The 24094-nt window shown below is 42.9% G+C and overlaps 1 protein-coding gene across 1 annotated transcript; it reads right to left on the reverse strand.

The window, feature by feature from the left end:
* Positions 1–11396: 11396 nt before the first annotated feature.
* PNRC1 (proline rich nuclear receptor coactivator 1) lies at positions 11397–16231 on the reverse strand. The gene is made up of 2 exons (XM_020789046.3): positions 15806–16231; positions 11397–12423 (listed from the first exon to the last, which is right to left on the reverse strand). The coding sequence occupies exons 1-2, from the start codon at positions 16229–16231 to the stop codon at positions 11992–11994; spliced, it is 858 nt and encodes a 285-aa protein (XP_020644705.3). The 3' UTR covers positions 11397–11991.
* Positions 16232–24094: the final 7863 nt, after the last annotated feature.

The following is a 24094-nucleotide window of genomic DNA, read 5'->3' on the forward strand; positions in this document are numbered from 1 at the left end:
AAAGCTCAGAGTTGCCTGTCAAAATAAAGCTCTGACGCTTATTGCCATAGGTGACAAAGACAGAAGAAATCCAATAGTGCTCTAAATTCTTTGTACACATCGAGCTATTGTCCTGTAAACAATATGCTTGTATAGTATGTCAGGCAAAAACAAAACAATGTTTTTTAAAAAGACAAAAAATATAACACCTTGAAGACCAACTGCATTATTTTAATGTGAACTCTTGTGGATATATCCACTTCTTCAGACAGGAGAATGGGACTGCATGGCAGTTATTTACACACAGCCTCCAAACAAAGAGATTGACTGTTTCCTGGGCACAAGTAGCTGATGATGTGGCATTTAATACCTGGCAACAACCATTAAGCCCCCTGCTGATATTCAGTTCCCCTTCCAGGAAGCATTGTTCAGGAAACAATTATAGTGATTGGTGCCTTAATTAATCCCAGGCTATAGATAACAAAGGGGAACAACATAGTAGTGAGTATCATAATCTGATGCAGTTTATGAGGTGGCACTGGGTAGTTAGTAAAGAAATATAGGCGGGAATTATGGCAGATGCAACATTTGGTAATGACCTTGGATTATTTTGAGTTCACTGAGATGGTTGTATTGAGTCTATTGTCATAGACAATGGGACTAACATGCTTGCTACAGTGGCAAAAGGGTATTTTATGGTCATGCAATGCATCACCCACACTCTTCATCTTGTGATCAAGGAAGTCTTTCTGCCACCTGAGAAGCTCACCCATGACCATGAAACAAGGGAGCTTCACACCTTTCTCAAGAGCTGAAAGAAGGCCACAGGCTACTTTTCGTGCAGCATAAGGAAGCAGATAAAGTTGCATGCCTCCGAGCATCACCATCTAGCAGAAAGCCTCCTCCCAGCTAGGCCTACTCGAATCACTCGTTCTAACCAGGATGGGCAGCTGAGGGGCCTAATGGCAAGGGAGGCCCAGAGAGAAAGAACAAGAAACTGGGCCTTCTCGGCAGTGGTCCCTCACCTCTGGAATCGTCTGCCTGCAGAAATCTGCCTGGCTCCCTCGCTGGGTGTTTTTAAGAGCAAACTTAAAGCTTAGCTCTTTAGACAGTCCTTCCCTCCTGTTATCACCGAATCTATTCTTTGCTGCCTTGAATTAAGTTTGTTTTTATTTTAAATTGCTTTTATGTTTATGTATTGTTGTTAGCCACCCAGAGTAGACTTCGGCCAAGATGGGGTGGTGTTAATTAATTAGTGGGGAGGGAGCTAGTGCCAAGCAAGAAGGAAACAGGCCTGCTGTGGCCACTGATAATTACAATGAGTTGATGAAGGTGATTAATGTGATAATATAAGCTATTGCCACCTATATAACTCTGATTTTTCTTTCTCTTCTGTAGTGTTGCCCAATGACAATACTGTAATGGTGATGAATATGATACTATAAACTAGTGCCTGTATAAGTCTATTGGTCTTTCTTGTGTACTCTTGCTTGTAAGGCCTGCCAAGATTTTGGATTAGCAATCAGCCTGAAGAAAACACAAGACATGGGCCAGGGTATGAACTCACCTCCCTCTATTAACCATCTCTACACAAGGATTGGAGGTTGTTCATGATTTCATCTACCTTGGCTCAACGATCTCTGACTCTCTAGATGTTGAGCTGGATAAATGCATTGGCAAAACAGCTACCATGTTCTCTAGACTCAGAAAGAGAGTATGGCTCAATAAGAAGCTGACAGCATATACTAAGATCCAGGTCTATAAAGCCTGTGTCCTGAGCACACTCCTGTACTGCAGTGAGTCCTGGACCCTTTGTGCATGGCAGGAGAGGAAGCTGAACACGTTCCATATGCGTTGTCTCCAACACATTTTTGTCAGCACCTTGGCAGAACAAAATTCCAAATACAGTGGTGCCTCGGTAGACAGTTACCCCGCATTACAGTTTTTTCGCTAAACATTGACTTTTTGCGATTGCTATAGCGATTTGCAAAACAGTGATTCCTATGGGGGAATTTCGCTGGACAATGTTTGGTCCCTGCTTTGCAAACCGATTTTCGCTAGACGACAATTTGCTTTTCACTAGACAATGATTTCGCTAGACAGCGATTTCAGTGGAACGGATTATCTTCTAGCGAGGCACCACTGTAGTGTAGTTCTGGAATGAGCTGGAATTGTTAGCATGTATACATTACTGAAACAGCGATGTTTACATTGGCTCCGGCATGTTGGGAGAATAGCTGACAATCGGATTCCAAAAGATCTCCTGTATGGAGAACTAGTGCAGGGAAAGTGCCCCAGAGGGGGACCACAGCTGTGATACAAGGATATCTGCAAGTGGGATCTGAAGGCCTTAGGAATGGACCTCAACAGATGGGGAACCCTGACATCTGAGCGTTCAGCCTGGAGGCAGGCATTGCATCATGGCCTCTCCCAATTTGAAGAGACCCTTGTTCAGCAGGCTGAGGGAAAGAGGCAGTCCCGAAACAGAGAGCTCTTGCCTGCTTTTGGAGTAGATTGATTTTCCGTTGCTTTGCCTCTGTTTTTGTTGTTGTTTTTGGAATAGTTTTAATGAATTCTTTAGAGCTTTTGGACTAGTGTCAGGAAAAAACAAATGGGGAAAATCAATATGAAATGACCTGAAAGACATAGACTATTTCATGTAAAATGAAAGGACTGGTGCCCAAGAAACATTAAAACAAAAGAGGTGCCCTGCACAAGAACCCAAAATGAATCAGCTAGGAAAATTGTCATTGTGCACATAGCTAGTTTTCCAAATACACTTTTCTCCTGACTACAGAAATTGTTCTTTTTGCATTTTTTTCTCCTAATAATGTATCTGGCTTTATCCACAGTTCTTCTGGTTTGTGGTGAGTTAAGTTTAGTAATGCAAAACTATTATTTGTACAGATTTAAAATTAATTTTAAATCTGTACAAATGTTATTTAAATTATATTCTGGCATAAGATTCTTATGTTCTTCAGAATGTAGTTTAACTTTTAACATTAAGAATTCATGTTCAGTACCATAGTGTGCTCCTGATATTGTTTGGGCGACTTCTTCATTTACTATTTCCAATTATATAGTCTGATTTCTGTATTTGTTTCTAGGTTCTAAGCCAAACTCTCCAACAACCTCTAGTTCTGCTATGTTTCCTTCCACAGCACTGCCAGTGCTTGCTACCCATAATCCAGTCACCTGGGTTACTAATACATCATGTTTCAATGTGTCATCATTTTTTTCCTGGACATTTGCACAAAAGCTTTCAATTTCCTCTTCTTCAGCATCTGTAGCTGGAGCATAGACTTGATTGATGGCTACGTTGTTTTTTTAGACTTTGCACAACTGCTCCTAAACGCTTGTGCTACATCTCACCTCAATATTAGAGCCACACCATTTCCTTTGTCATTTCTGGAACAAAATACTTTGTACTTGTTTGACTGGAAATGTCCTATTCCAATCCACTTTGGTTTGCTCCTACTAACTGTTGAAATGTTTAAGTATTATTTCTTCCTTTAATTTCCTATTTATCTTGATTCATACCTCGTATGTTCCATTTTCTAATTGTATATGTCATGCAGCATCAAACCTTCCTTTCGTTTCTGTACTCATTGGCCACTAGATGTCCTTTCAGCTTTAACTGAACTGATTTATTAGTGATAGTGCCATTTGTAGCTGTCCTTTGCTCTTCCTCCACAGCTGACTGAACACCTTTTGACCTGAGGGTCTCATCATCCAGTACTTTCTTGTTGCATTTTGTATTACCTCATCATGTAGTTTTCAGCATACAATATATTCAGAAGTGGTTTACCCTTATATTCTTCTGTACATTCATTGCTCTTGAAAGTTAGCTTGAGTGTCACTATTGTTGTCTGTGAAGGTACACTGCCAGTGTCACTTTCCACTATTTTAGCTGCCCTCCAGATGTTTTCTACCCACATCACCATGGGAATGATCCTGTCATCTGCTGATGTGACTATTAAACGCTGAAGTGCATGGACCCATCCGTATCTGAGCTTTGACTATTCCAAATTGGGTGACCCTGCTAGGTGTTTAGAGTTGTAATGCAATCTAGCCCCCTAACAGCATTGTTCTTGGCTTTCCTACCTTGCACCACATTTAAGGGGTGCCTACAGTGATAGTCTTTAAGATATTTAAAGATGGCTATTATAGCACCTCTTGGTTGTCACTTTTCCAGGCTAAACACACCGGGGGGGGGGGGAAGAGCAGGAGAAATGTGAAAAAAGAAGTGTGTGTTGTCTATAAGGTAAGAGGGAGGGAACAAAAAAAAAGAAAAGAGAGTCTAGAGCCACTGCAACCACCCCATGCACTCGGGGCCTTTGGCGCCTTTTGCGCATCGGGAGGGGCTGTCAAGTGGGGAGGGAATGCAGGAGAGCACTTCTTGTGATGGACCACTTGCTTGCCTGCACGCACCTATGTGTATGTGTGGACAGCATGTATGCATCTGTTTGGGAGAATGTGTGCGAAAGGAAGATGAGAAAGGGAGAGAAGCAAAGTGAGAGAGAAAGGGGGAGGAGGAGGGGGGAAAGGAGAGGGGCAATTTGCCCCAACTAAAGAACAACTGACTTGAGATGGTGAAAAGCATGTTATAATGAAAGTGCTAAGAGGGGCAGTGTTAAGCAGGATATTGTTTAATTGCACTGCACTGGCTGAAATTATTGGTGTAACTTCTATTATGGGAGACTGATGGTGGCAGTGATGGTTTTGTGGAAATTAAACCTTTCTAACTTTTGTTCTAAATTTCTCTAGTCTCTCCTGTGATCTCTTTCATTGCTGGGAATCCGTGAGAGCTGAGGAAAAGGAGGAGTAAATCTTCAATTATGGGAAACAACAGCAGCAATTTTCAGTTATTTAAGACACACCCCCCCCCCCCAAATATCCCACTGTGTTCTCAATGATGAAAGAGGTTACACAAGAGTTTTAGGGCATACACTTGAAATGTTTAATTTCCAAAAAATTGTCACTGTTGCTGCTCTTATCGGCTGTGCACAGTATGGGTTAGACTGCGCCTGCCCAGGACTCCTTGTGGTGCACATGCTCCGCCCACCCGTAATACCTCAGTTCCAAAATGTCTGCCGCTGTCAAGGCTCTAATAGCAACAAAGCTCAAGAACCAAAGTGACGGACAGCGGGGAGGATGGGCAGGATGTGTGGATTCACAGACGACCACTTGAAGAACTATGGTTACAGGTAAATAACTTCTCTTTCTTCTTCGTGGCCTCTGTGAATGCATACAAAAGGGTGACTAGCAAACTCACTTACCGGAAGGAAGGCAGTCACACCAACACTGAAGTCAGTACAGCCCTTCAAAACTTGCTTCCTTTTTGGCCCTGACATCCAGACGGTAGTGTGTCACAAGAGTCAATGGTGTAGACCATGTGGCTGCTCAACAAATGTCAGGGACCTCAATGCCACATGCCCAGGCAGTTGAAGTAGCCATAGCTCTCATGAAGTGTGCCTTCAACAGCTCTGGCGGTACCTTGCCAGCCAGTTCATAGGTCAAGGTGATAGTAGAAACGATCCACCGTGAAACTGTCTGTGGAGAGGCCGGAGTGCCTTGTGGGCCATGGAAGCAAACAAATAGTTTAGGAGAAGTACGGAAGTCCTTAGTTCCGGAAATGTAAAAAGCCAAGGCACATCAAACATCCAAGGACTGGAGCATGCGCTCAACATCAGGAGGAGGATTAGGAAACAACGTCTGGAGAATTAGTGCTTGATTAACGTGGAAACCTGAAATCACTTTAGGGAGAAAAGACACATCAGGATATAAGACAACCTTGTCCGGATGAAACTATAAGGGGCATCAGCCCGAAGGGCAGTCAAGTCACTTGCTCTCCGTGCAGAAGTAATAACCACGAGAAACAAAGTTTTAATTGAGAGAAGTTTAAGATGAGCGGAAGCCATGGGCTCAAAAGGTGGGTGAGCAAGAGCCCCCCCCCAAAAAAAACTACCTGGAGAGAAAGATAAAGGAGGACATCGTCCTGGCTCACCATGAAGGCATTGCCCAAAGAGTCCATGCCTCTCCCTGCTCGAGAGCAATACCTGCTGCACTTCGAATTGGCCTGGGTGGCAAATATGTCGATGGCTGGCATTCCCCACCGATCGCAGCTATGGGAGAATACTGAGTCGTTGAGAACCCACTCATGAGTCTCGAGTGGTAAGACGGCTCAGACAATTGGCCACATCATTGTGCACTGTAGACACACGAATGGCGACTGGAAAAATATGGTGATCATAGCACCATTCCCGAAGGTGGATTGCTAAATACGGAAGAGAAAAGGAGTGGGTGCCCCCCTCTTTGTTGATGTAATACAGAGTGATCATGTTGTCCGTGGCCACCTGTACTCCGCGACCAACCACGAGAGGAAAGAAAGCATGGAAAGCCTTGATAACTGCCAACATCTCTAGATGGTTGATGTGCAACGACTTCTCCGCGCTGGACCATAGAGCATGGATCTCATGAGTGCCACAGTGTGCACCCCAGCCCGTTGGGCTGGTGTCTGTCGTGATTTGACTTGCGAGCTCTGGAGTGACACGTAGGCATTTGGCAGAGTTGTCCAACAGATACCACACCTGTAGAGAACACATTTTCAACAGAGCGTGAGGAAGACCAGACATGGTCGAAGCCATGAGATCTAAGAGATGTTGTGTGTGGTGAGCAGAAACCTTGGCATAAGGGCGAAATGGATGAATAGCTTGATTTCATTTGTGAATCCTCTCGGTCAGAAGAAAGACCCTGACTCTGATGGAATCTAGGTGAGCATCAATATAGTCCATGGTCTGAGGCAGTTGGAGATGAGACTTTGCAAAGTTGACCTGTAGGCCTAGATCTGCCAGAGTTCAGAGGGCAAAGTTGGTATCTTCTAGCGCTTTGCTGTAAGAACCAGCAACAATCAACCAATCATCTATATACAGAAAAAAACGTGATGTTGTGAAGACGAAGATAGGCTGCTATGGGGGCCAAACATTTTGTGAAGGTTCTTGGGGTGGTGGCAAGCCTGAATGGTAGGGCACAGAACTGGTAAGCTGACCCCATGAAGAAGAATGTTGTAAGCCGCCCAGAGACCTTCGGGTAGTGTGGATGGCATATTAGTTAGTTAGTTAGTTAGTTAGTTAGTTAGTTAGTTAGTTAGTTAGTTAGTTAGTTAGTTAGTTAAATAAATGAATAAATAAATGAATAAATGAATAAATGAATAAATAAATAAAGGGAGATATTTGCGATGACACTAGTGGATGGAAATATGAAAATAAGCGTCCTGTAGGTTTGTAACAAACTAATCACACACAGAGAGAAGTGGAATGACAGATTCTAGGGTGACCATTCTGAAACGTCTTGGATGAAGGTAAGTATTGAGTAGTCTGAGATGTAGGATCAGTCGGAGACCATTGTCCTTTTTGGGAACTGTGAAATAGCAGGAATAGAAACCGTCTAGAACCTCTTGAGGAAGAATGCGTTGAACAGCATGCTTCCATAGAAGAACAGATACCTCGTCCTCTAGAGCAGGTAAGCTGTGAGTTTGAGGTGGCCGATAGAAGGAAGATCTGTGAACTCCAAGAGATAACCAGAATGTATGATGGCAAGCACCCAAGTATCTTTGGTGATGATAGACCACTTGTTGAAGAAAGGGGCTAGCCAGGGATGATGGGAAAGGTCGGGTGGGTGGTTCAGAATAGGACAGTCAAAAATACTATTTACTTTTCTTTGCAGGACGATGGAAGGTTTGGCAACGTTGGACAGGAGCCTGTGATCTGAAAGTAGTGGTAGCAACAGAAGCCGGAGGAAAATTGGACCTCTCCTGAGCAGGAGGTCTGTAAGAATGATAAGCCTGATGGGAAGGTTGCTGATATGAGTGTTGAGCATTGAAAGGTCTGTGCCACTGGTAGCGTTGGTATCGTGGCTGCTGGACAGAATAAGAACAAGCTGTCTTCCGGATGTTATGTAAATTGTTCATCACCTCATCTGTCTTCTCATTAAACAGGCCAACTCCATCAAATGGAGTCTTCAATGCGGGACCTAGCATCATCTGTGATCCGCATTGAATGCAGCCAAGCATGCCTCCTGAGTGCACTAGCCAATGTCATGGCCTTAGATGCTGCATCAGCCGTGTGACGGGATGCTAAACGGTGTTTAGCCATCGTTGTCACCTCCAGGTAAGCGTTGAAAACACTGGCCCTAGTGTCCTCAGGAGCAGCCTGGAGAACTGGCAAAACCTTATTCCATAACTGCCTCTGATAAGCCCCATAGCTGCCTGATAATTTGATACTCTCATGACAAATGAAGCCAGAGAGTAAAGCCGATGGCCCAGAACATTCAGCTTCCACCTTTTTCTGTTGGTGGGTGTAACCTGTGACCAGTTTGCAGCCCATGATTGATTAGATTGTACTATGATAGAATTAGGTGTGGGATGTTTAGTGAGGAAAGTAGTGTCACTACCATGCGTTCTGTAATGATTCTCAACATGCCTAGAAATCTGGAGACATGGACGGTTGATTCCATTATTCTTTTATGAGGTCCAGCATAGCTGGAATGAAAGCCAAACTCAACCGGGGGGGGGGGGGAACTTATCTTGGTTAATGTCGTCAAAGATGAGATCCTGCCTGGGAGGAGGGGGTTGCTCTATATCACGTTCCAAGGATTTAGCTATGCAGAGAATCAACTGCGAGTATGATGTAATCAGATGGAGATGGAGATCAGCAACATCTGAATCAGGAGTTGGCAGATTTGAAGGAGATTCCCTGGAAGCCTCTGAATGTGGATCCTGTTCAGAGATCAACAATACTGAAAAACCCCTCGCAACCAAAAGAGGTGGAGAAGGCGAGTGATGATGACTTCTTCATACATGGGCTGGAGCTCGAGGAATCAGTGCCGGTGTGTTTCAGGTCGATGAGAAATTTTTGAAGAAGCACCTTGACAAGAAAACCGGATGTGAGATGCTCTCAGTTGCGATACTGAGAACGATGGTACTGAAGGGACATGAGAACGCTTCGACGGATGGACCGCTTGCTGAGATAAATTACATTTAGAAGCAGACATTGATGGTGGAGGGTCAAGCTGATAATAAGCTCAATGTCAATGCTGAGGAGAAGACGGCAATGGGGAGGAAGAAGAGGCATAGATGTAACTATGCTTAAGGGCAGGCTTGATCAACTTCTTACACTCCAGACAGAAGTGGATCTGGTGTCTTTCCCCTAAACAAAATAAGCAGTGGTCGTGGCAGTCTGTGAAGGGAATCTTATTAGTACATGACGTACAGCATTTAAAGGGACCTGATGAGGCCATAAAAATTGGCGGGAAGAGAGGGGAGGGGAAAAAAAGAGAACAACTCACGGGAAAACGTCAACAATTGCCAGTCCAAGTCAAAAGCCAAAATAGATTAGAAGCCAAAAATCATGATAAAGTCTGTAAGCAGAAACAGTAATCAATCCAAAGGTCAGTAATCCAGAAATCACAAAAAGGTAGTCAATCCAAATCCGGCAATCGTAACAGTAAACGAAGCCAGTCCAAAGGTCAAAGCATTCCAGAAACACAAACGGTAGTCAGGAAGCCAGACCACATCAAAAAACCGTGAAATAGGTAACAATTCAAAACAGCTCTAGATATCTCGAGTCAGATCTCAGCGGTGGCAAGAAGGAACCGAGATATTACGGGTGGGCAGAACATGCGCACCACAGTGAAACATCCTACTAATCACGTTTTTAAGCTCTAGAAGATTCCGAGGAGTCCTGCGCAGGTGCAGTCTAACCCATTTGTGTGGATTCAGAGGCCACAAAGGAGGAGGTGTTATTTAACACGTTTAACTGGATTGTACCCTTAACCTGAAGGTAGAATACCACAGGGAAAACATTTGAGAACATTCTACAGTTTTTTTTTTACTATATGGGATAATTAAGTGCATTAGAGGTGTTATCTTTTGGAGGGCTCAAACTGTTTTATGTGGATAAAGAATGAAGATTTGCTTTAAATAAAATGTTTTCTTGCTTAAATTAAAACTGCTGGATAGCTTAGTGGTTTAGGTATCTGGCTGCAGAGCTAGAAGCTCGGAGTTGCTTCCCCACTATTCCTCCTTGACAAGGGCTGAACTTGGAGCAATTCTAAAATGATCAATGATCAAAGTCCTATATATTCTATTTAACAGATTGCCTGAATTTATTGCCACATTTTTTGAAATGATATATTTAGTGATATATTTAGTACCATTTGCTTTGGAAAGTAGTGCTTTCAGGGTCTCTTTAATTCTACATTTTGGGATGCAGAATCAGGGTGATTATTTGAATATGTTTCAAAAATTATCTGATGATGATCCAATGTTGTTTTTGATTGTGCATACTATTTGCAGAGAAACACAACTGGAAAAAAGTTAAGCAGAACGGTATAATCTAAACCTGAGTCAGCAAGAAAGCTTTAACTTCTGAGGGGGGGGGAAGGGCACATTTAGCAATAAATTTGGCACTGGCTATGTTACCTAATGTCATCTCCCTCCATTCCCACTCTTGGGTTCTGCAGTCCTCTTCCCAATAAAGTTAGTGACAGATGTCTTTACCTCATGGGTGTGAATAACACTTTGTCTTTTTGTCTATCTAGTTTACCATGTGGTTGAATAAATCTTGCAAAATAGGACTCTGAGAGGTGAACAATCAAGAAATAAACTCTGTAAATTTTGGTCCAAGATTGAGAGAATTTTCAAGTTTTATATTTCCTTTGCTTAAAACTAAAAATAATTCTACTATGCTTCCCAATCTGAACTCAAGATTATTCTGTTAAGGTGGCTGCTACGCATCTCAACTTGCTTTAGTCCTTCCTTGAAATGACCTCAAGCAAGCCACAATAACCAGTTGTCACACATATGAACAAGCAGCAAAAAGGGAATGGGACTGTTGATAGTTAACAACTGCTGCCTTACCACACAATCTAAATGGGGAGTCATCGTGACTGCTACTTGTGCATATGTATTATAGTCTGCATTGCCATCCAGTCTGTGTGTTCAGTTTCAAATCCAATAATGAAATCTGGGCAGAGGCTGTTTTCAGATGTGGACCTTCCTTGAGCAGAAGGAGTGTGGAGAATGTGCTTTCTTTTTGTAAATGCAAGAACTACCATTGATATTGCCACTGGTGAGAGCTAAACACCACTCAGCATTTAAAACCAACTAAAGATGCAATTCTGCATGTAGCTTCCTGGGAGTTAACCCCATGGAACTCTGTAGGTAGAAATGTATAGGACTGTGCTGCAAGTAATTAATCAAAAAGTGACAGAGGTTGTATTGGATGCGTAGGAATCGCAGTTGTAATATTTGAAAGGGAAAAGCCGTAAGACAGAAGAGACAGTGATACATCTTAGGAAATATTCTGCTGCTGTTAGATTATTCACTCAGCCAGAACAACTCACAAAGAATGACAACCTTTTAGGGGAGGCCAAATTATTTATTTAAATTTTTTGTTTCCAATTGTCTCTGGTAGCTCTTTTTTAGAGAATTAGCATTGCTAAATTGGTAAGGGGTGATGCATAAATCAAATTCCAAATTGATCTTTGCCAAGAAAGAACTCAATTTAACTCAATAGTTTATGAACTATTTCAAACAAAAATTTTTTTGGAGAATGCTTCTTACTCAATAAAGTATTGTGCCAATTGTAAACATTTTCAGTAGTGCATTAGTATGTTTTTTTCTGTTTGAACCTTGAGATGAAAGCTCTCCTTTCAATATTTCAGAACCTTGTGTAAACACTGCCAGATCTTTCCACGTGTTACACACATATTCGGTTTCCACTGTTATATACAAAAACAGTCTGCCCGGAGGCAATGTAAAATACATCTTCTCATAACAAAACTAAAATGTACCTGAAAATATGAATATACACATTACATATACACTATTTACACAATCATAAAAAATATAGCACAAGTTTGTGATTTTTAAGAGTTGATGATTTTCTGCACATCATTTTGCAACAAGGCAGGCTTCAAATATTTAGAATGTTCATGGTAAGTATCCATAAACTAGGCTTGAACTTTTAAGAGAGTTTTTAGATGGACTGCCATCATTTCCTTGTTTTGGTCAGAGTATTCGACAGTGCTTCCTACCCAATGACTGGGAGGCTTTGGAAGGACACTGGGTGAAGGAGGGTCACTAAATTTTGCCCCAGCATAGTTTTCTTTTTGGCTAGAATCAGTCATAATGATGGGTTTCTTTGATTTCACATTTCCTGTGTCTTTCAGAGGCTTCTCCTGCTTTTTAATAGTGTCATGTGACACAGATTCTTGCCAGAAGTTGTTTTCACTTTTTTTGGTGGATGGAACTTTGTTCAGTGGTATATTACACTTGTTCCTCTGTCTGTTAGTCTTGGACTGGTCACAAAGATGTGTACTGTGCACAGGCTGACTGTAAGGAATAGAAACCTTTTCAGACTTCCCCATTCTGTTTTTCAGCAACTGCAAAGATAAAGGGGAAATAGTTATATTTAACCACAGTTATGTATATAATATGTGGCTTCAAAGTTACCTTACTTCAAATTCATTCACTTTAATAAGTTAAATGATGCTACCTTATACAAAGAAATGCAGAAAACAACACAACAGTTAGGTACTTTCAATTTTTTTATCTGGTACAAGACTTTATTTATATATCAGGTAGTGAGTCATCTCTGGGAAGTCCAGAAACACAAGTGCAACAACTCTTTCCTCCTCAACATTTCCCAGCAACTTGTACATAGAGGGATTCAGTTTCTGGTACTGGAGATGATACAAAGTTATAGCAGCCAAAGATAGTCCCTCTGCCATGTTTTTGTCTAATCCTCATTTACAGTCATTCATGCTGCAAAGAAGCAAATTCCAGAATTCTAGGCACTGTGTGAAACAATACTTTCTATTGGTCCTGAGATTTTTCATCCTTGAGCTTCAGTGGGTGACTCCATGTTGTGTCATTACTGTGTTGCAACATTATGACCACTTTTTTCACATGAAATGCTCTTCCCTACTTATAGGACTATCTTTACAAATGTAGGTATACCCAACAAAATCGCTCCTAATTTGTTGAGATTTTATTCTGAGGCTCAACAATACTATAAAAGCTTGCACCTCAAGCCTAAATACATTTACTTGAAAGTAAGTCACACTAGTTTCAGCGAATGGGATATTCCAAGTTAGTTTTTCTGTAGCTGAAATCCACTAAAATGGACACCACCTATATTCCAGGAAGCCTACTACATCATGGTAAAATCATCCTGGCCCCAGTTTAGCTAAGGAAATTGGAGCTGCAAGGCACATGCCCCTTTCCTATCGCCATGCCAGAAAAATTTCCAATTTTTCCCAGTTGCCCTGTGAGAGCAGAAATGGAGCAAATACAATCATGACAGAATCCAGTGGACTAGATCCAGAACCTCCACTGGATTCCATTGTTTCCCCCACAACTGCAGCCCCCAATGACCCCCAATGACTCCAGAAGACTGGGAAACCCTCTGCAATGGGGATTGGGGGGGCAATATGGGGGCTGAAAAAAGAGAAGGGGGGAAAGTTTGACTGGCATCAAATATATTACTGAAATACAATCCCCCTGGTTTTTCACTTTGACTTGGAAACAGCACAGCTTGCATCCACATAAGGATGACCACCAAATGAAGAGCAGCCTGACTTTAACTGGATGCACACATCTGCCTACAATTTACCAATTAGTTTTGGCATCAAATTAATCTCTTTCCTTACTCCATCTTCTTTGTCTTTCTCTTTTTTAAAAAATGTGTCTACCTCAATGCAGGGCCTCTGTCTCACAATTAATATACTGTGTATTATTTTGAAGACTTAACTTTTCTGGCAGAGGATAAAAATACGAGCAAACAAAAACAAACAAGCTGTGAATTACAAAAGATACTAGTAGCAGCTTAATTCTAGGGATGCCTACTCAGAACTCTGAAATTTCAAATTGTGTGCACGTGCTTCCAATGATGTATGAATGTTAAGGATTTCTGTCTAAACATCTACTGGATTACTCTATTAGGCAAGTGCATGGAGACATCTTCTACTGAATCAGACCACTGTTTAGCAGTCTGGCTGCTTTCAGACAGAGCTATAACATTACCCTTAACTGTTTGATAAGAAAAACAGTAACAAAGTAATTGTAAGAAAAACTGTGAAGATAAATCCTCATTTGAGTCCCCATAAAATTCCACATATAAAAACAAGAGAAAAGGGATAATAAAAACCTTGTTTGAAAGCCCTTTCTATTTCTTGAAAGCCTAGCATTAAGTTCCTGAATGATGAAGACTGCTTCTGTTGAAAGGCATTTAAGTTGCAATCCTACTCAGTTACTAAAGCCTGACTACACTACAATATACTCCTCCAACTACTCTGGGTATAGCATAATGTAAACTGATTCAAAATGTCAAGATTACCCAACATTACTGTTGTGGGGGAGGACTCACACTTTTCTTTGAGGAATCATTTCTTTTTGAACACTCACTGGAAGGTAGTTTATTTTAAATTGTGCTACATGTTTCTTTTTTCTTTTTTAATCTATTTCTGTTTGTGTGAATGGAAGGTTCTGCCATGGCATTGTGCAGCTAGGGGCATTCCCTGTGCTGACATAGTGATGTGTCAGAGATGGTGCAAGACACTGTCCCATTGGGAAATCAGTAGCTGTGGTTGGTGTCCAAACTGTTTCCCTTTTTCAGTTTTTAAAAATAAATCATTGTAATTTAGTGCTGCATTACATAGACACTGGAGCCTTGCTGGTTTGTTATTCACGTGTGGTTTGCCTTCCATCTGGTGACTTTAGCTTTGCCACACAAACACTAGACTAGCTTCTTTCCTTCAACTGCAGAATAGAGGCTGCAACACTGATGCAGTGCTATGTCACACAGAATAAAAAGGAGAAGGGAAAACACCTGCAAACTGGAGAGACCTAAAAAAAGAACCTCAAGACAAGACAGTTATGGACAAGGATGGAGTGCAGGTAGACCCCTGAGTGGATCAAACTGCCATCCCAGGCCTATTTAAGGCAACCTAAAGAGCGGTGTGGCCCCCTGCAGCCCATCTGCCCGATGAGGACGGGAGCTGCGACACAAAAGGCTGCCGTGTCCGATCTCAGTTCCGCTAGGCACGCCATGCAGAAGTCTACAACTAAGAACTCAAAAAGTTGTTTTCAGAGAATTGGTAAGATACGATACCGACACGCTGCCAAATGCCCTTTGCCCGGCTTGGATGACTGCAGAACAAGCAGCTCATCGGTCCCTGACATACTCTTTAATGTTTCTTTCTTTTTTTTTCGGTGACTTGCAAACTAGCTTAACCAGGAGGCGTCTTAGGTAACGGCACGAAAGAGGGAACAAGGAAGGAAAGACCTGGGAGGGGGGGCAGCCCTTGACCAACAACGTCAATATCGTCCCCATTCTGCCCCTGCGACCCCACGGCCGCCCCCAACTTCGCTACTGAAGGGAGGCCGAGCAAAGCCTTTTCTCCCTCTCCTCGGTCCCTTGCCTTCCATTGGGCGCCGCGGCGCCATCACGCCTTTCTCTGCCGCCGCCGCCGCCAACGGGCTATATCGGGCTGTTGCTGGGCGCAGCCGAAGCCCTGATTGGTGGATTATTTGAACCTATCAGCGTGCACAGAATCTCCCTTTGCTTTTCCTCACGAAAGGGGTGACGACGTAACGGAAACTTCCTCCCACCCCGCCTCAACCGTCACACAGCGCCTACGCAAGCCTCCCCCTTCCCTCAGTCCCTCTCGCCCACTCCCCCCCCCAGTTCACGCCGAGCCAAACAACGGCTCCCCACTCTTTCCCTCCAGGACACCCACCACCCCACTCCTCCAGCTTCCTTACCTCTTTCCTGAGGGGTTTGCTGATAGTGCCGGGGGCTGTTCTCGGGGAAGCTGCCCGAGCTTCCTCAGTCGGTACCGTTTCCAGCCTGGCCTCTGCAGAGGCAAGGGGGACTTCGTAGAGATTGCGCGTCCCGTGCGCGGTGTTTCTTTGCTTCAAGCCGGCGCGGTGTTGTTGATATTGCTGGTAGCGGCTCTGCAGAAGGCCCGAGGGGGTAGACCGTATTTTCCCTCTTCGTCGCCTCACTCTTTTCAGCGCCGGCCGAGCGCTGCCGCCTGGTCCCACTGGGCAGCAGCCGGCCGGGTGGCTTTCACCGTTGCAGTCTGCCCTCATGAGGCGCTGAAATAGGGTAGTGGGAAACCGTCGGGAGTCCTCGCGACCGGCCGCCACCCGGGCTAGAAAGGGCGAAGGCGCTATGGTAGTTACCATGGAGAAAGATTAGGATGCGCGCCGAAGCGCAAATATGGAGAAAAACAGTTCAGTTGGTGGATAAGGAAAAAAAAGGAGTGCAGGGAAATGACTGCTAAACAGCCACTTGCGCTTTATGAGGTTGCGCTGGCTAAGCGATCAGATCCGCTGCTAAGAGAACATGGCGGGGGAGTGAAGAGACTGGCCACAACGCCCCACTGTTGTTGCAAGAGAAATCCCTCCCTTTTCCCATTGCCCACCAACCAAAACAAAACGAATTACGAGCGGTCCCGCCTCCCTGTAAGCTTTGCCCAATCAGCTGGAGCTCTGTGGTTGATGGCCACGTCTCTCCCAATGAAGGAAGACACAAACACAGTTGGGGACACACCCTCTTATCAAGGGGGAGTTCTTTTTAACTTCACGGCAGGAGGACGCGAAAGTGGTATGGCGGCCTGGGGCCCCTTCTGCGGAAGCCTCCCCGGGCTGCCCTGCCAAATACAACTGGAACTCGACCCCTAAAAAGTCAGATGGAATTCTGTGTGAACGAGCATAGAATTGCTGCGCAGTATGCTCGCAACAACCTCCAATCAGAAGAGACTGAGACTATGGCCACGCCTCCTTTGTTTATTTGCCGGCCAATCAGGAAAGGCATAAAGAGCGGAAAACCTCGGCGGGGGGGGTCGGGTTGGTGCGGCGAGACGAGACTCCGGGGGTCGTCGGAAGTTACCCGGGAGAAACGAGTTATGAGTGAAGAGGTGGCGGCGAGGGAGGTGGTGATTGCCCCGCAGGGATCAGAAACCGTGCATGGGTTAGGAGAGCAGCTCGGCGGCTCAGGGCTGGAGGGCACCGGCCGTCTCACCCACTTCGTGGCCACCAACTTGGAAGAGCAGATCCGACTCAGCGCCTCGACGAGCTCCGGCTGCCAGATTCCCGCCGTCGATCCCCAGGCTTTGCAAGACTTGGCGGCCGTGGCTGTCCAGGTGGCCGCCAACGTGGACGACCTGCTGCGGAACGTGCACGGCGCCCTGCAGGCCATGACCGCCCTCAGCGTCGGCTGCATCCATACTTACCGCGACGGCGTGGACAGCCTGGGCGAGGCGGTGGACACGAGCATCCGCTCCATGTACACCCTGATGGCGCGCTGCGAGGAGCTGGACCGAGAGATGCAGCCTGTGCCGGCCCTTGCCAGGCGCATCCGGGACATGAAGAGCGCGCTGGAGAAACTGGAGGGGCTCTGCAAATAGGCCTCTCGATGCCCGCCCTCCTTCCTCCCTCGCCCGCCCCGAGCTTGGTGCTTGTGGCCCTTTTTGCCAAATGAAGTCTAGCCGGGACCTCTGACTCCACGGCGCTGGCGACCTGTTCTTCCAAAGAAAGACTTGTGTGTGCTTCGGTGTTGACCTCAGGGCACTTGCATCCCTTCTTTTTTCACAAATCCTTAACACTATGTAATAGTCCATTGTGCCACTTAAGCAGTATGCCAATACTTTCTGGTCGTGTTGGCCCTTTGTCTTGCAACTAATCCTGATAGGGCTTTGGCAAAAAACTCAGGTGCATACCTGCATAAACTAATTTTTCATGCAGCCTATCTGTCTTCAGAAATGTGTAATGTAATCCAACAGAGGGATCCTGGGCATATTTACTCGGAATAAAAATTACACTGTGTGAGCAGGCTTGTTCCCATGTGAGCATTTATAAGGTTTCAGCTTCAGGTTGCAGTTTAAACACTTTGTAGGCTGGAAGTCCAATCAAACATTGTCAGTTAAATCTTAATTGGTATTCCTACTTATATAGATCAGTGGAACATCTATAAGAGCTTACTTAAGAAATAATTGGGTCTCTTCTGGTTAGGACTACAGTTGGACTTACCTCCCAGAATTTAACTTACAGTATAAGTGAATGTGTAGAATTCCTTTGTATGTGCAATTGTTTGTATGCATCGAATTTCATTAGCTAAAATAATACTTCTTGAATGGTAAAAGTGGCCTGTAAGCGGGTTGACATATAGTGAAACTTCTGCACAACACCTATAGAGGGTTTCACTCTTTAATATCCACTGCATTTTACTAAATGTAGTTATGTACTGTGACACCAAATATTTAAACACTTAATAAAGTCAAAACTAATTATGAGCAGTGTAATGTTTATAACACACTTCATGAAAAATTCATTTTCAGGTTGTAAATTAAGGTGACAATGGCCAAACTATTTTTTTCTAGAATTGCTTTTATCAGTTACACAAAAATATTTTAGATTGAGTTTTTAAGTTCAGGATTTGCTATTGTACGAAAAATGTAGTCCAAGAAGAATTTATTTTTAGATAACACTGATCTACATTTCTTTTAGAGGCCCATGTTAGTGAGTTGAAGTAAAAATGAAGCATCTTGTGACATTTTAAATTCTTAACCAATCTATTATGGCATGAGCTTCTATATTGCACAAAAGCTTATGTCAATAATCAGTTCATTAGTGTTTAAAGCCACAAAACTTTGATAGCCAAGTCAGCATTGCATAGAAAACTGGAGGGAAGTAAAACAACAGTAAAAGTTGATTTGGTATAGTGACTAAAAGTGGGGATTCCAGGCATCTCTAGTCAGACCTCACCCAGAAACTTATTAGGTGGCATTTGATAATTCACCTACATTCAGGTATGAGAGAATGATATGAAGACATATGACGCAGCAGATCTGTGTCTGGCCAGAGCTTGAATGCCTTATGTACACCAAGGCCAGGTAGATCTTAGTCTTAAGATACATTGCTTTTCACTAGAAACCCAAGCTCCACCAACTGGAGCCAAGTGCATAGCATTGACTTAGGAATGTGAGTGCAGAATAGAACACAGAGTACTTACAAACACACATGCATCACAAGAACATGCTTTGGTACTAGAGTTGGAGCTTACACATACATTCCTTTGCACCACTGCTATTCTTGAAGCCTGGATTTTTTAAAGCTTTGAAACTTTATTTGGGAGGGGAATATAGGCTTTCAATATTATTATTATTAATTTTATTTTAAAGACTTGGGAGTTGGTAATCATTGGTGATACACTGCAAATTCCTCAGCGATTTTGTAGGTCCCAATCTGCTTTCTACTTGCCTCTGATGTATGTTGTTTTGAGTTCCACAGAAGAAGAGTGTGTTGGAAATATAAACACTATATCAGGCCTTCATTAATTTAAGTAACAAGCAAACGAAGTCTTGTGGCATCTTCAAAGCTGAATCCACATGGGGAATTTTTCTCTTGGTGGTGCACTGCTGCTTTTATTGTAGTCTCTCTGTGATAACCCTATAGAGCACACATAAGTATCATATTTACTTTCCTGATCCAAACTCAGAATTGCAGCATCACACACTCCTAATCTCTTCCTGAATTTGGGTTATGTGGGCAGTGTGTCTAGGGAGATGTGAGGCAACATCTCAAGGTGCAGTGTAGTTTATTGACATACATAGGTTGGATGGTCTTTTTATTTGATTTTCAAAAAATGCCTGGGTGTGCATCTACACATGTGCACAAATGCTTGTCATACAGCCTTCTGCTCCTTGGTACTCCATGACAATAGGAAAGTTATTCGTTCACTTCCAACCATCTCTCCCCACCAACACTCAAGTGCTGCATTGTCAATCGTGCTCCTGTATTCCCTGGTCCATTTTATGGGACCGACATCATTAACTGCTCAGATGCAAAACTGCTGCTTGCTTTGCTTTATCTGCAAAACACCCAAAGGACATTATCCTTCTTTGCTGTCCAAGTTAAAAATTGCTTTTGATCTCTCCAGTTCATAATGTCTTTGCCAGTACATAATGTCTCTGGGAGCACATGGTATTTTGCCAGTACTGAATTATATTGAGACAGCTTCTCAATATAATTGTGAGAGAAGTTTGTTGTTCGCATATGAAATGATGTAGTGTCTGAGACATTTCTCTATGACCTGCTTCACATATGTGGAAATTGTGGAGGAGTTGTATGCACCTCTTCGGGGAAAGAGATGAGGGATCCCATCTTTGTGAAGAAGAGGATTGCCATCACAATACTTGTGTGTGTGAAGTATAGGTATGTGTGTTGTGTAACATAAGTTACACAACATCACACACACAATACTTGTGTGTGTGAAGTATAGGTATGTGTGTTGTGTAACATAAGTAGAAACATCTGCTCGTGTTAAGTGCTTTTTCTTGGTTTCTTATCAAAATTCAGTTGCACAGTCCACCAAATTGGGAGAATGCTGCATTCTTTGTGGTTCACATGTCCCAGGAAAGCAAAATTTGCCTACATTCTTCTGCTTCAGAATAAGAGCTACTGACTTTTTATTGCCTTGCAAAACAATATCAACAAAGCCAATGGTGGTTCTGCAAATATCACCTTTGACGCTTGTTACGACACAATAGAGACTCAGCCAATCTCAACATTTGCAAGGTTGGATTGATAATCACAAATCTAATCCCAGTCTCTAGGGTTTCTGAAGTCTAAAGATAATCAGTGTCACCACAAAATGACACAATACATGACGGAATTTATTTGCTTTGCTGAGCCTTGGAGGTGGAAACTGAGTAACTTTAATGCCACACTTTGTTGTTGTTACATGCCATCAAGGCATCTCTAATTTATGCAATGAATTAGCAAAAATGTCCCAACAATCCTGTTCTGCTGCTGCAAACTCAAGATTGTGGTTTCCTTTATGGAGTCAATTCATCTCATGTTTGGTCTTCCTGTTTGCCTATTGTCTTCAACTTTTAGCATAACTGTCCTGTCCAGAGAATCCTGCCTTCCCATGATGTGCCCAAAATAGGACAACCTCAGCTTCATAATTTTTGCCTTCAAAGATAGTCCACACTTGATTTGCTCTAGGACCCATTGTGTCGTTTGCACCTCGTGCCCCTTGCTTGACCGTCAAGACTCAGAGCACACTTCAAAGTCCTTTAAATATAACTACTGTAGTTTATTGATTACAGAATTTGATAGTGATTCATGAATATCTTAATTAGGTAAATTTATTATTAACAACAATCTTCTATTAATACACTCCTAACTCTAATCACACCTCGGATTTCTCCACACTCTATCCCCTTTCCCACTCTCTCACTCTACTCATCTCTGACTCAGACCGACTCTGACTCTCTTTCTCTTACTTTCTCTGACTGAAACTCTCGGCTCCGCCTCTCAGCAACTTGAACATAACAGAACATGAACCATTGACATAATAAAGGGGAATGCTATACCCATTTATTCATCTTTCTACCAGTCCAGAGTATCCAGAACGTTCTCCTCCAGCACCATATTACAAACATCATTTTTTTCCCATTCAGCCTGCTTCACTGTCCAGCTTCCACACCCATAGATAGTGATTGGAAATACAATAGTGTGGAAGATCTTGGTCTTGGTCTCCAGTGACACATCCTTACACTTTATGATATTTTCTGATTCCTTCATTGCTCCCCTTACGAGTCTGAGCCTTTTTCTGATTTTTTGGCTACAGCTTCCTTTTGGATTTATGATCTTCAACAATGTCAATTTCTTCATTATCACAAAATAAATTTGAGGGTTTTTTTGTATTCATTATATGGAGGAGCTGCTATTGCTTTCCAGGAGATGACATATTATTTCAGATCCAGCACTGCAAAAGCAGAGCAAAGCAAAGCAAAGCAAATTAGAAATATGTTAGAAAAAAACCCAAGAAATCAAAGAGAACAACTCATCCAAAGGTGAGTCTTATGGATTTCAGTAGGATAGTGGAGCATATGCTTAATGTGTCAGCTGGAATCCTTGAGAGTCTATTGTTTTACAGTGCAGTTCTATGTAACATACATATTGGTTATCATGATTCTATCTATATCCAATTTGGAAACTTCTAGAGGTGAAGGATAGTTTTTGGCAGGAGGACTCCACTCCAGTGTGCATATTTATAACACATATTCTCTAAATCCCTTTAAAATATCAAAGCCAAAAGTTTTTAAGGAAAAAAAAAACCTCTTCAGTGCCAGCTGTCATGGATTACTACCAGACATATAACTTCTTCAGACATATTGCTCATCTTAAAGACGCCATAATACTTTTGTTTTTGCTTAAACAGACTAACATAGCTACCTCTCAGAATTGCTCTAATTCCCTTAGTTCAGTTTTCTTTTATGCCATAGCGACATTATTTGGAAGATCTCTCTGCTCAATAGTTGGACATTTTATCTTTACTGAGAACACTAGATTAAGAGGCCAGTGTTAGTCCTTCCATAGAGCTTCGCCTGCTTTTTCCTCTAGGTCTCCACCATCAATGGTATGTTGACAGAGCTTTCAGTGTCATATCCCAAGGGAATTTTGACTGTGCTATATTGAATAACTTAGGGCTTGTTTTTGGGCTTGGTATTTAGCTTGGTTGCTAAACGTGGCCACACTGCAGGAGTCCAGAAAGGTAAAGACAAGGAACAGGGCTTTTTCGGTAATGGCCCCCATCTCTGGAATACGTTATCAGTGGAGATTTGACAGGCTTCTTCTCACATGTTCAGGAAATTATTGAAAACAGAACTATTTGAAGCTGCCTTCAATAACAGCCCCACAGATGCTGTTAATGTTAATTTTTTTCTTTGTATGGTTTTTTGTTCTTTGTTGGATGGAAGAGTGTATCACAGAGGCTTTTGTTGATGTTGTTGTTTGCCAGGTAGATGTATGGAGCGTGGGGAGGAAACCAACAGTATCACAATTATATTAAACATCTGCTGGGAAACTGTACAGATAACATCAGGTCCTCTCAAACATGATCACTGCAGATGGAGACAGCAGCCCTGAAATTAAAAGACGCCTTCTTCTTGGGAGGAAAGCGATGACAAATCTTGACAGCATCTTGAAAAGCAGAGACATCACCTTGCCAACAAAAGTCCGAATAGTCAAAGCTATGGTTTTTCCTGTCGTGATGTATGGAAGTGAGAGCTGGACCATAAAGAAAGCAGACCGCCGAAGAATTGATGCCTTTGAATTGTGGTGCTGGAGGAGGCTCTTGAGAATCCCCTGGACTGCAAGGAGAACAAACCTATCAGTTCTAAAGGAAATCAACCCTGAGTGCTCACTGGAAGGACAGATCCTGAAGCTGAGGCTCCAGTACTTTGGCCATCTCATGAGAAGAAAAGAGTCCTTGGAAAAACCCCTGATGTTAGGAAGGTGTGACGGCAAGAGGAGAAGGGGACGACCGAGGATGAGATGGCTGGACAGTGTCTGCGAAGCAACCAACATGAACCTGACACAACTCCGGGAGGCAGTAGAAGACAGGAGGGCCTGGCGTGCTCTGGTCCATGGGGTCACGAAGAGTCGGACACGACTAAACGACTAAACACACCTCTCAAACAACCTTAAGAATCCATTTGGAGGGTGCAAATAAAAACTGCTTTACAGTGCAGACTGAATAAAAAACAAATCAATTTGGGTCCCCCTCCGCTTTCAGTGGGTTTTCTCCCAATCTACTTATTTTGAAAATAAAGGAGGGGGGTGTCCTTTTATTGCTCCTTATTTGAAGGTGAATTTTTAAAAACAGAACTATTGCTTATTTTGTTCCTAGTAACAGTCCTTTCACCTGCCTTACCACAAAGCTCATTTCCCTTCTCCTATTGCTGGCAGCTGACCTTTTCTTGACAGAGATTCTGAATGTAAGCACTGAGTTGCTTTAATTTCAGTCAAAATGTTGTACTTAGACTGAGGAAACTCAAATTAAAATCTCCATTCAGTTATGAAAGCTAAGCTAGTTAATGATATTTTCCTTCAGATTCAGTGAATATCCTTTTTTCTGCTGAGGAGAACATTGTTTGTCTACTGATATTATACGTTCCCATTAAAATGGCACTGGTATCTATCTCATTCACATTCTTTTCCTTGGCCAATCCTTCCCCATTGCTTTTAGCCTTGTAC

This window comes from Pogona vitticeps, chromosome 1 (assembly GCF_051106095.1).
Source record: "Pogona vitticeps strain Pit_001003342236 chromosome 1, PviZW2.1, whole genome shotgun sequence".
Lineage (NCBI taxonomy): Eukaryota > Metazoa > Chordata > Lepidosauria > Squamata > Agamidae > Pogona > Pogona vitticeps.